This window comes from Oncorhynchus mykiss, chromosome 26 (assembly GCF_013265735.2).
Source record: "Oncorhynchus mykiss isolate Arlee chromosome 26, USDA_OmykA_1.1, whole genome shotgun sequence".
NCBI lineage: Eukaryota > Metazoa > Chordata > Actinopteri > Salmoniformes > Salmonidae > Oncorhynchus > Oncorhynchus mykiss.
Window position 1 is genome coordinate 21,353,948 of NC_048590.1, and position 12,810 is coordinate 21,366,757.

Sequence of the window (12,810 nt, forward strand, 5' to 3'; positions counted from 1 at the left end):
CATGTTGAGTCAGTTTTGGCTCTACGTTGACTGCATGTTACGGTAGTGTTTCTGAAAGGCAGGCGTGTCACTTAGTTATTTCCTTTGGGACATCGCTGTTCGCAGAGTGGCAGCTGCGCCCAGGCCTACTAAATTCATCACGTGTGAAGTCATGTCGGTGACAGTTGTAGCACCTACCGGAGCTTATTTCAGTCCACTTCTCTCTCTCACTCCGCTTTTGGAAATATTTAAGCTTTCTGAAAAAACATCTTAACATTTTCCAAATGGTGTTCCAGGCTTTTTGTCTATGGCTTTTTCCTTTCTCTCTCTTTTTTTTCTTTATAGATGTGCCGAGAGGTCACCAGTTGTGGGTTTGTTTTGCCTTCCCTATCCGGCAATTTCAGTTGTCTTCCAGATCACGGACCGAGCTGGTCCCTCAGACGTGTTCTCTGCAGATTGTTTTGCTTTTAAAGGCTTTTTAATGGCCTTGTAAAACTAATCTGATTGCTTTCTTTTTTTCTTTTTCTTTTATCAACTGGTTATTAGACATGTTGGGCAGTTAAAAAAGAGTGACTGGGAAAAAAGAAACAGAGAGAGTGGCCTGTTTTTCTCAGACTGTTTGCTGGACCGTGAGAGGAGTGAGCTTGGGTGTAAACCTTGTGGAGAGGTTCTTATCGTGACTCCACCTGGGTACTTTCTCATCAGTGGGTGACTGCTGGATGTTAAGAGACAAGACGTGCATGAGAAACCCTGCATCCAGACATGGAAATACGCAAGAGAGGACTGCGCAAGCTGGCGAGTTACTGGGGCATCTCTCAGGATGATGTGTCTGCTGAAAGTTGTGGTGGAGCACGAGGGGGTTTAAGGGTCAGTGAAAGAGAAGACTCTGGGAGAGATTCCCAGAATTGGTACCGTCTGAGCATTCCACCTCTGTGGCCTTGGCAGACTGTTGTCATAGCAGCAGGGTTGGTATTGGCTGTGCTGACTGGGCTGGCTCATGCCTGGTGTGTTTACTCGATACATGAGAACCTGCTGTGGTTTTCTCACCTCAAGGTAAGCTGTGCTCTGCTGATGTCATCACTCCTGACACGGAGCCCGGTACACCCCTTTTGTATAATGGGATGATGTTGCCCTTTCTGGAAAGTACTTGCAATACAGCTTAACATTCTTTAAAATATTCAACTGTTGAAGAAATGGTCATTGGCAAGATAATCTTTGTTAACCCAGAACTAAAATATTGTGAAATGTGGTTAGACGCTCGATTTGGTCAGATACTCGACTGCGGTACTTTTTTGATGAATTTATTCATACTATTTCTTCCTCCCACAAGATATAGTCCCGACACAAATCTAGGGTTGCTACTCAAGCCAGCTGGTTGTTTGTTCTATCGGTTCGGTTGCCATATTGGCTGGCAACGTTCTTATCCTTTGCTTGCTAGCTAGCAAACTACGGAAAATTTACAGTCAAGTCAAAGAGTGTAGCCATAGTAACAGCAAAGTAGCTGCATTTTCGTTTGTTGAAGCTGTTTTCTAGTGACATTTAATTGGATACATCCATAACATGGAGCTGATGATGCTTGATTTCAGCTGGCAAAGAAAATGTGCTCTCTCTTCAGGACACTGTTATTCAGAGGAGCTAGCAAACAACTCAGCTAAAACAATCACTCTATTGATATTTCTTTGTATATATCCATAATCATGATGCTGATTCATGATTTCCACTGTCTGGGGAAAGAAAGAGAAGCTCCCTGCCTGTCTTTTTTAAAATGTATTTTATTTAACCTTTATTTAACTAGGCTGTCTCATGTCTGTCATCCCGACTCCCAGTATTTCCATTACTATGTGATCACTGGAGATTGTTTCAATGTTCAAATTCAATTTTGCAAATGTTGGAGTGGCTGTATTGTGGTTACATGTTTTCAGTTTTTCTTTTTTGAATTCTAGAAGCTTCTAAAGAGGCGTAATCTCTTTTATATCTTTCCTGTGTGCATCCATTTGCAGGTCTCATACTACCTGTCATTTCCCACAGGACATCAGTAATGTTGCGTATCCAGCACGATGTCTCAGGGGAGGACGTTACATTGCACTTTCTCATTCTTAACCAAACATTTTTACTGCACCTGTCTATTGTAGTCTAAATGTTTATGGCCCTGACGGTATTAACGGCTGTACATGCATTGAACATTTTTCTGTAAAGTTTTGCCATATACAGTGCATTCGGAAAGTATTCAGACCCCTTGACTTTAAATGTGATATTTCAGTTTTTTATTTTTTATTCTAAAAACCTGTTTTTGTGGGGTATTATGTTTAGATTGATGGGGGGGGGGGGGGGGGGGGGTATTTAATCAATTTTAGAATAAGACTGTAACCATAACAAAATGTGGAAAAATACTTTCCAAATGTACTGTACCTGTTTTCCATATGAATAACTCATATTTTGTTTTTTTTATATTGTTTCATGTTTTGTAAATGTATTTCCATCTCTACTTATATTTCAGGAAGTTGAGCGTGAAATCTCCTTTCGGACAGAATGTGGCCTGTACTACTCGTACTATAAACAGATGTTGAGAGCTCCCTCCATACAGCAAGGTATGGTACGATGACCATTACTCCCTGCACGCCACAGTAGATATAGGCTAGCCCCTCCTACTCCCACATTCCCCTCAGGATATTCTACTGGTCATCTCAGGGGAAAGAACACAGAGGCCACTGAGAATCATAACCTTTTATGGTCACAAGTGCTCTTTCAGAACTCAATGCCCTGGAAATGAGCCCATTCACTTTTCAAACATTTCCTTCGCTCTGAAACCGGACAGTCGTCTTATCGCCCTCATCAAATTAATTCCCCCTGTTTTAATTATGCAGCGTTTGCCGAAATAAAGGTCCTTAAATAGCGAGACAGAGGGCATTGGCATACCCCTCGGTCCACACGTCTGTCTGGTCGGGTCCCTTCATCATTATGTAATGGGAGAGGTATTTGACCAATGGCTTGTTATGTAACCATGGTAACAAAGCTAGTTAAAATGGAGACAATGAAATGGCAAATGGCATTGTAAGTGACCTTAGTCATACTTTAATCTTTTAACAGGGACCTCTCAGGGTGGGGTGCTGTTGTATTTATGCATGGATATTGCTCAGTCATTTTTGCCTGGCTCTAATCAAAGGCATACTCAAAGTTGTGATGACATTGCCAGGGCTGGAGTGAAACCTCAGATCTTTATTGCTATTTTCGAGGTACTGTTTGCTGAAACCAAACGTAATTCAATAACGCTCTTGCCCAGCAGACTGGAAACATGATCACACTTTGTTTACATGACTCCATCTGCCCAAGTTAGAGTGATCCCAAATGTGGCATTAGTATCTCAGATCCTATAACTCTGGAGAAGTTAGATCCTATTTTATTTTTGAATGAGTTGCTGCATTAGACTACATACTGAAAGTGGACCAGGACAAGTTACTGTCCAGTGAAAATCTCACTTTTTAAAAGTTAGACCGTTCCTGAAAAATGCTTGCTATTTCCTCGTAAAGGATGATGACAAGCTGGCCAATCAGTAGTCTACTTACATTCATATTTTGAATGACCGGTTTACACCTACACCATAGAGTAGTTAGGAGAAGGACCTCCCCTGGCCGTTGGTGTCCGAAGTAATTTAGCCATTCACTGTAGCCATTGACACTCTGTAGAGTTGCGATTTTTCTCTAGTTTTCTTGTGTCAATTATCTTGTGACATTCCTGGATTACTCATTATACTAAGAAAGTCAGATTTAATCAACAAATACGACAGTCCTTTAAAAAAAGGTGAAGGGTACAAGACTGTATGCATATATGGCTGTGATGGCAAAAATCACTACATATCCCATCGAGCCAAGCGGGGAGAGGCTGCCCGTTGTCACGGTTCCAAGACCTGTCAGAAACATCCAGCTAACCCTACGCCAATGATGCCAGTGGATCTCAAAATTGAACTTGGATCCGTGCTAAGTAGCAATGATATCCTTCGCCGCCATTGTTTTTACAACACAACAGGTAGCTCAAACCAGTCATGACTATTCAACAAAACAATAAATCAGTTTTGAGTTTCTTTCCAGCGAATTTCTTTAGTTTACATGATTGTACGTATAACTAGCAAAGACGTTTTGAAGTTGAGGGTGCAGTGTTTGGCAATGAGGACAAAAACTAGTAGCGTACTTCAGCTAGTTTAGCCAGGGAAAACCGGGGGAGGATATAGCTGGGCGCACATGTGCACTAGGCTAGTTCAGGGCACAAATTGTAGTTTTTATTATGCCCTGATATCAGGAGCTGGCGGCCAAAAGTTTGAACAATTCAGAGACTGAAACACATACATCAGATGACAAATATTTAAGGAGATGCGAATCGATATACAATCCCAAAATCAGCTGTCGCTGTCAATAGTGAAACCAAGCTTCAAGTGATGTTCGATTGAACCCGAATCCAGAAAATGAATGGGGAAGTCATTTCTGGGCACGTTAGACTCCTCCTCCTCACCACTTTGTCCTGTTGTTAGTGTACACCTATACCATTCCAACACAGAAAAGCTGCCTTTTAACATACCAAAGTACCATATATATATATTTTTTTTTTGTTGTCAGGGTAACTATTTCACTTCTATTGTAATTAATTATAGGTCATCATTCATAGAAATCTGGAAACACGGGACAGTTACTTTTAAGAATGAACCTCATTTCTGTCTGTATGCGATCAGGTCTTTCAGAGCTCATCAATGATAATGCCACTGAATCCAAGAGAACCATCAACCTCCTGCGACGCATGAACATCTATCAGGAGGTGTTTCTAGGTGTTCTCTATAGGATTCTACCCATACAGGTAACACAGAGAGCCCCCGTCTACTAACAAGGCATTTCAAATAATAATGGAGATGATTGATGAGATGATTGGTCATTATTTCATGGTGTGTGTGTTTGTTTCAGGCCTACCTGGAGCCAGTGTATTTCTACATCTACACAGTGTTTTCCCTCCAAGCGGTGTATGTCATAGCCCTGTTCATCACCAGCTGGCTGCTCAGTGGTTCCTGGCTAGCAGGGGCTCTCACTGGAGTCTGGTACATCCTCAACAGGTATACGTCTCATCATGCACACCCAACTAATGATTCATTGAAAGGCTAGACGTGTTAGCCTGGTCCCAGATCTGTTGGTGCAATTTGCCTGCTCCGTTGTCATTCTCAAGCTAAACATGACTCAAGTCCATAAGGAGTTGTTGGCAAGAGAGCAGAAATGGACTCGATCACAGGTTATACAATTATAGCTACTGGACAAACTTGATGTCCTACTGCAAGCTGTCACAAGGCCAATCCTAAAATGCCCACTTCGACCTAAGACCTGAATGGACAATTAAATGGTGGTGCTCTGTGGTTGTGTTCCAGAGTGGACACAACGCGGGTGGAGTTCACCATCTCGCTCAGGGAGAACTGGTCCCTGCCCTTCTTCGCTCTCCAGATAGCTGCCATCACTTGCTACCTGAGGCCTCACCTCAAACCCATCCAGCAGGTAGACAGTCACCTATCACCTAGCAGAGGACACCATCATCTCCTCTGTTCTCTACACGCGTACAATTAGACTAAGTATCTTATAAGTTGTTTTGAGGTCTAGTGGCTGGTTCTAATGGGATCTGTGTTGTCCGTCCACTCCTTTCCTGTGAGCAGAAGGTGGTGTTGTGGCTGATGTTCCTGGCCACGTTGTGTTTCTGCCTCACCTGGCAGTTTAATCAGTTCATCCTGCTGGTTCAGGCTCTCATCTTCTTCACCCTGGACTGTCTGGACCTCATCTCCACAGAACAGGTCTGTGACATCATTCCTCTCTCATCATGCACATCACCATCACAGCATTCAGACATATATATATATATATATATATATCTGTGTGTGTTGTATTATTTTGTTCCTGGGCCGAGATTCAATCCGTCACAGATTAAGGACCTGTCCATGATGATAGAGAGACCACGTTCCCTGTGGATGGCAGCTAAGGCAATCACAATTGAGGGTTAGAGTTGAGCCGGGATGTGCCCATGAAGCTAGGTTTATGGTTTTGGTTCAAATACAATTTTACATGCCAAATAAAACAGGTGTAGACTTTTCTGTGAAATGCTTACTTGTGAGCCCTTTCCCAACAATGCAGAGTTAAAAAGTAAAAAAAAACAAACAATAGTATATACAAGGAGTTATGGTACCGAGTCAATGTGCAGGGGTACGAGGTATTTGAGGTAATATGGGCATGTGGATTGGGGTAAAAGTGACTAGGCAATCGGGATAGATAAAAAACAGAGTAACAGCAGTGTGTGTGTGTATGTGTGTGTTGGAGTGTCAGTGTAACGTGTTGGTAGAGTCCATTGAGTTTGCATAGAGCCAGTGCAAGAGATTCAGTGCCCCAAAAAAAATGCAAATAGTCAGGAGCTTTTTGGTCCCAGACTTGGTGCTCTGGGTACCACTTGCCGTGCGGTAGTAGAGAGAACAGTCTATGACTTGGGTGGCTGGAGTCTTCGACAATTCTTAGGAGCTTCCTCTGACACCGCCTGGTGTAGAGGTCCTGGATGGCTGGGAGCTCGGCCCCAGTGATGTACAGGGCTGTATGCACTACACTCTGTAGCGCCGTATGGTCCGATTCCAAGCAGTTGCCATACCAAGCGGTGATGCAGCCAGTCGAGATGCTCTCATGGTGCAGCTGTAGAACTTTTTGAGGATATGAGGGCCCATGCCAAATCTTTGAGACTATGGTTAGGGCTGAGCCAGGGTATGGACTTTGTAGCTCAGTTGGTAGAGCAGGGTGCTCGTAATGACCACCTTTGGATAAAAGCGTCTGCTAAATGGCATATGTTATTACTGGTACCTCTCTCCAGGTGACCTGCCTGTACCTAGTCCAGGTAAGCAGCCTGCTGTCCGTGTGGCTGCTGCAGTTCTGTAACTCCATGATCCTAGGCTCTCTGGCTCTCAGCTTCATTGTGGCCGCTCTCTTTGTCAAGCACTTCCAGGTGAGACCAAACACATACCGTATGTTCCTCTTGAAACCCCAGGGATTTGACTGGTTTGTTTTACAGTCTTGATATACAGTAAGTCATGACACACTGATATACTGTTTTGTATTTATGAATGCTCTTTGTCTTTGTGTTTCATGGAGAGAGGGCTGAAGACCGGAGGTCTCGCAGCGCGGCTGGGAAAGCTGCTCCTTCACACCGTCCTCGTCCTTGCACTAACATTCACTATTAATTATTTAGCCAAGGTGAGCCCTGAGACTTGTACTACATCCTCCTCCCTCCTCCTGTCACCAGGAATGAATAACAAGTCGTCTATGTGTGTTATGAGCTGTGGAGAAGCCAGGAGAAAGGCACACAGGAGTCAGGAGGACATCGTGAAAACATTTACAGTACCAGTCAAAGGTTTGGAGACACCTACTCATTCCAATGTTTTTCTTTATTTTTACTGTTTTCTACATTGTAGAATAATAGTGAAGACATCAAAACTATGACATTAACACAATGGAATCATTTAGTAACAAAAAAGTGTTAAACATACCAAAATATATTTTAGATTTTATATTCTTCAAAGTAGCCACCCTTTGGGATGCCGAGTGGCACATCGGTCTAAGGTACTGTATCTCAGTCCCACTACAGTCCCTGGTTCGAATCCAGGCTGTATCACATCCTGCCGTGATTGGGAGTCCCATAGGGCGGCGCACTGTTGGCCCGGCATCGTCCGGGTTTGGCCAGGGTAGGCCGTCATTGTAAATATGAATTTGTTCTTAACTGACTTGCCTTGTTAAATAAATAAATGTGTACACCCTTGAGGTTCTCTCAACCAGCTACACCTGGAATGCTTTTCCAACCTTCTTGAAGGAGTTCCCACATATGCTGAGCACTTGTTGGCTGATTTTCCTTCACTCTGCGGTCCAACTCATGCCAAACCATCTCAATTGGGTTGATGTCGGGTGATTGTGGAGGCCAGGTCATCTGATGCAGCACTCCATGACATTCTTGGTTGATTAGCCCTTACACAGCCTGGATTCATAAATTCAAATAGCAATTTGACCATGAAGGCCTGATTCACACAGTCTCCACTGAACAGTTGATGTTGAGATGTTTCTGTTACTTGAACTCACTGAAGCATTTATTTGGGCTGCAATTTCTGAGGCTGGTAACTTTAAGGAACTTATCCTCTGTAGCAGAGGTAACTCTGGGTCTTTTACCAAATTGGGCTATCTTCTGTATACCACCCCTACCTTGTCACAGCACAACTGATTGGCACAAATGCATTAAGAAGGAAGGAAATTGCACAAATGAACTTTTAACAAAGCACACCTGTTAATTGAAATGTATCCCAGGTGACTACCTCATGAAGCTGGCTGAGAGAATGCCGAGAGTGTGCAAAGCTATAATCAAGGCAAAGACTGGCTACTTTGAAGAATCTCAAATCTATTTTGATTTAACACTTTTTCGGTCACTACATGATTCTATTGGTGTTATTTTACAGTTTTGATGTCTTCACTATTATTCTACAATGTACTTAATAGTACAAATAAAGAAAAACCCTTGATGAGAAGGTGTCCAAAATGTTGACAGGTTCTCTATATCCAGCTGTTTCAAAATACAGCATATAACTGAAATTTACATGGGAATAACAATGCGTCTGTAATGTACTTTATGTTAACTTGCCTCTAAGGAATGTTGCTTTTAAATGTCTGGCTGTTTCATGTTGACTCAGACATGCATAACCTGACCTTATCTCTTTCCCTTGTGTATCTTCATGTTTGTACAGCAAGCGTTGCAGCTCCGTTCTGATGAACACATCTTTAAATTCATAAAGTCCAAATTTGGCTTGGGCCCTACCAGGTAGTATACACTGAGTTCCTTCATCGTGTTTTAATTATTCACTAACTGACACTTATTTAGTGTAGAATCCTGAGATGATAAAACCCCTTTCATTGATCGCATATTAAATGTAATTTATACACACAGAGGAAATGTGCTGTCGTATTTCAGATTAAGTATCCAGCAAACTGAGGGAAACAACTATGTCAATACTTAAAGCCAGTGTTACAAGAGCTTGCCAACATCTCTCTCTCTTTCTCTGTCTTTTTCTCTCTCTCTTTCTCTCTTTCTATTTCTATTTCTCTCTCTGTGTGTCTTTGTCTCTCTGTGTATCTGTCTTTCTCTCTTTATTTCTGTCTTTTTCTGTCTTTTTCTTTCTTTCTCTCTCTTTCTCTCTCTCTCTCTGTGTCTTTGTCTCTCTCTCTCTCTCTCTCTCTGTCTTCATGTGTGTGTGTCTTTCTTTCTGTCTGTCTCTCTGTGTGTCTCTCAGAGATTTCGATGCCAGTCTGTACCTTTGTGAGGAAGCCTTTGGGCTGCTTCCCTTGGACACATTTGACCGCTTGGCTGGCACTCTGCTGGCATACCCTTACCTCGTCACCCTGATTGTGCTCCTGGTGATGCTGGCGCTGGTAACACTGGCCAACCTCTGGTAAGTTGGATATCCTCCCGTGGCCGTGGACTGCGAGTGACGTTCGGACACAGCCCACATATGGTTGAGTCATGGCCCGTACATAACGGGTCTCTGGCTTCCAAACGCCATCAGCCTTAGTCCCATGTGCATATTACAACGCTTATCCACATTTTTTGTTGTGTTGTTATTTATTTTCTTCTTTCTGTTTCCTTTAAATTCCTTCACCATCTGTCATGCTGAGGCCTGTCTTGTCTGGCTTCAAAACACTGAGATAGAGTAGAGTTCAGGAGGTTGCTTGTTGGTAGCCCACACATCTATGACATCATTATTATTTTGAAGTAGTCATTCATTCATTCATTCTTAATAATTAGTGAAGAGGATCTCCTCCTTTTTGAGTTTGTATGTGCTTTCTTTAGATGGTTTAGCAACTGACGGGGAGGTAGACGAGGAGGAGACACCGTAGGAGGGTTGAACGCCAGTCTCTAGGGTCGTAGTACAGTATGTACATAGAGCCCACTTACTACTCAACCACAGTCTTTGCACATATAACAATGTTTTAGCCACTCGTATGCCACCGCTGTCAGTTAGTTCCGTAATTCTCCAGCTGTGTGGAGACCTAATAGAACGTATTGAGGTAGTGGGTGGCAGGCAGCATCCCAACAATACTCTGAGTCCTCTCCCTAAGGCCCTGTGAGTATCTGAGCATGTCACGTCTCACTGTGTGGTTCCGTCCCTGTTTGATGAGAGAGAGAGAGAATCCCGCTCCTATCTTTTTGTCCTGTTCTCATTCCAGTTATCAGAACCCAGTCTGGACCCCCAGGCACTCAACCCTCGCACAAGCTAATCATTACAGGCTCATTTCAGATACACCAGTTAACCTTTTGGAGGAGAGCGAAAGACAAACTGAATAATCTGCCTAATGTCTCCAGCCCTTGCCTTTATGTATTATGCATCAATGTTATTCTCAGTGATTCTTCAGCGGTCGGGCGGCCGCCGAAAGGCCGATGCGAGGCGCGGCCGATCTGTATGCGGGCAGATGTCGCCTACAATCTGTTACATACCGTCTTCTTCGGCCTCCTGGCGCTCGGCACCATGAGGTGAGCTCCGCTGCTTGTTCAAGATGATATCTCTCCCGACAGGTCTGGAATTATGCTGAATAACCAACATCTACTTTCTTTATCTCTCTCTCTCTCTCTCTCTCTCTCTCTCTCTCTCTCTCTCCTTATTCTTTCTGTTTAATCTGCCCATCTGTCCTCTGTCTGAGTGGCCCTCCCCAGGTCTTTCGTTTTTTTCTCTCTCTCTCCAAACCGCTCTTTCCTTATCTGTCAAATGTTTTGATTACACACCATTTCCAATTTGTGATGTTTATTTTGCTGCCCCCGTAATATGAGGAGAGCGCTGCTGATAATATCCTGGCAATGCAAAGTCCATTTTGCAAAGTTAAGGAAAAAAAGTTTAAATAAGGTTGTTCTGATCTTTTTAAAGACACTGTTCTTCTCTCTCCAGAATGAAATATCTGTGGACTGGCCATATGTGTGCCTTTGCTGCCTATGGCGTGTGTGGCAAGGAGCTGTGGTCCCTCTGCCTTAACATGATTCACTGTAACACTAAAACAAAGGTAAAGGCAACAGCTAAGGCAACTAAGGTTTCTTTTACAGAAGCATGAGCACAGTACCTGTTAGCAGGTTCTGCATTCCACCGTGAGATGGTCCAGTCCTACACTGAGGCAGTAGGAACACGTTGGAATGGTAGCTCGCTAATACTGTGCTGGGCAGTTACAACCTCATCCAGTAGGTGGCAATGTGGTAACAACCAACTAACACCAACATGTCTGTACAGAGAAACTAAATATCACAACGGATTGTAATGTTCACCCTGGTAATTTTCTCTCTCGTTTTGCAGCTGAGGCTGATCAGGTACACGCTTCCACTTGTCATTCTGTGTTTTCTATATTACAAGGTGAGACATTTGCCTTGCTATTTCATCACAATTTGCAGTACAATATTTTCTCACCCACAGAGATTGCAGTAACTGTGAACTGAATTGGAGTTAAAAATGGAAGCAGCAACCGGCTGGTGACTAGTGTGTTAAGGACTTTGGCTCTCTCTATCAACTGTACAGAGACATTGGCAGTCACTGGGATGTGTGAATGGATGCGTTTGGTTTATATGGAAGTGATTATTGTGAGCTGATGTGTTTCTGTGGAGTTTGGTTATCTAGAGTTGTTTTCTTCATGCCGTTTCTCTGTAGTTCTGGCCCAAACTGATGACGGAAGTATCAGAACTGAGAGAATTCTACGACCCTGACACCGTTGAGCTGATGACCTGGATTAGGTATAAAATCCGATGGGTTTCTGCTTTAAATGTGCGCACATACGCAGACATACATGCACACATGCGTAGATGTCAAAACAAACGCAAATCAGGTCAGCTTTTGTTCCACAGATCCAAATTCCACCATCGTTGCCTGTGACTGCATTTGTTTATGTGAAATGTAGATTTGATGAGCTGTGGCGCATGAATAAGTAATGGAGGTCTGGAGAGGACCCAGCTGTTGGCAGTGGTTCAGCCCGTGGCCCAGGCCCCTGTGGAAGGGTTTTATCAAGCCAATCAGTCCTGATGTGAACGGAGATGGAGGGGAATTTGGCGTGGCTCCTTGGCTCTGAGAGAGACTGACTTGGGAGGACAGACCTTAAAAAGACTCTGTGAAATAACACAGGCTCTCTGCCTCCAGAGAAAATCCAATTTGCTCGGAGGATTAGCGTGTCGAGTTACCTTCACTGGTGCTAGCGCATTAAGCCTCTTGCCATGCGCTAATTACATTTAACATGAAAGAGTTAAGCAGTGATCGTGTTTCATGAGACTCGGCATAGCAAAGCTGATCTTCTTTGTAGATTATCACAAATTCAGAGGGAATGTGAGCAAAAAAAACAGGAAAAATATATTTCTGTCTCATTCACAGTATTTACATGAAGTACTTATTGGTTTGTGATGGTAAGCCGGGGGATGTACTTGAACATACCATGCATCCATGGGTGCTTTTTAAAAACAGTTACATTGTAACAAATCGGAAGAGTTCAGGAGATTTAATCAAGAGACATTAAGGAGAGAAGAAGAAGCAACACAACGTACAGCTCCTGAATACTGATGTACTCCTGCTGAAACATCAATACATTCGTGGGCATCACGGTTTGTCTAGCAGCTCTTCTGGCAGCCTGGACTTCCTTGATGAAACTGGTTTGCTGACGGTTTCTTTTTTAAAGCCGAGTCTGTAGTTGTGGGTCCCTCCAGCTGCCTCATGCTACATGCACATTCAGAAGTCCGTGGTAGCTCGCCATTATGTGTGAATATGCTTGATAATTTCTCTCT

The 12,810-nt window shown here is 43.3% G+C and overlaps 1 protein-coding gene across 8 annotated transcripts in view; it reads left to right on the forward strand.

Moving 5' to 3' along the window:
- LOC110506384 (probable C-mannosyltransferase DPY19L3) overlaps positions 1 to 12,810 on the forward strand; it is a 38,486-nt gene that overhangs the window by 18,731 nt on the left and 6,945 nt on the right. For 6 of the 8 annotated variants that reach the window (XM_036963553.1, XM_021585963.2, XM_021585962.2 and 3 more), the window contains 13 exons: positions 2,477 to 2,567; positions 4,700 to 4,821; positions 4,926 to 5,071; positions 5,378 to 5,501; positions 5,657 to 5,791; positions 6,847 to 6,978; positions 7,125 to 7,226; positions 8,759 to 8,832; positions 9,302 to 9,460; positions 10,411 to 10,539; positions 10,949 to 11,060; positions 11,345 to 11,401; positions 11,693 to 11,775. In XM_036963553.1, coding sequence (XP_036819448.1) covers positions 2,477 to 2,567; positions 4,700 to 4,821; positions 4,926 to 5,071; positions 5,378 to 5,501; positions 5,657 to 5,791; positions 6,847 to 6,978; positions 7,125 to 7,226; positions 8,759 to 8,832; positions 9,302 to 9,460; positions 10,411 to 10,539; positions 10,949 to 11,060; positions 11,345 to 11,401; positions 11,693 to 11,775 — 1,466 coding nt within the window. Of the gene's footprint in view, positions 1 to 170; positions 1,033 to 2,476; positions 2,568 to 3,718; positions 4,003 to 4,699; positions 4,822 to 4,925; positions 5,072 to 5,377; positions 5,502 to 5,656; positions 5,792 to 6,846; positions 6,979 to 7,124; positions 7,227 to 8,758; positions 8,833 to 9,301; positions 9,461 to 10,410; positions 10,540 to 10,948; positions 11,061 to 11,344; positions 11,402 to 11,692; positions 11,776 to 12,810 lie in introns of those variants that run through there. The other 2 variants (XM_021585961.2, XM_036963555.1) reach the window with 2 other exon arrangements.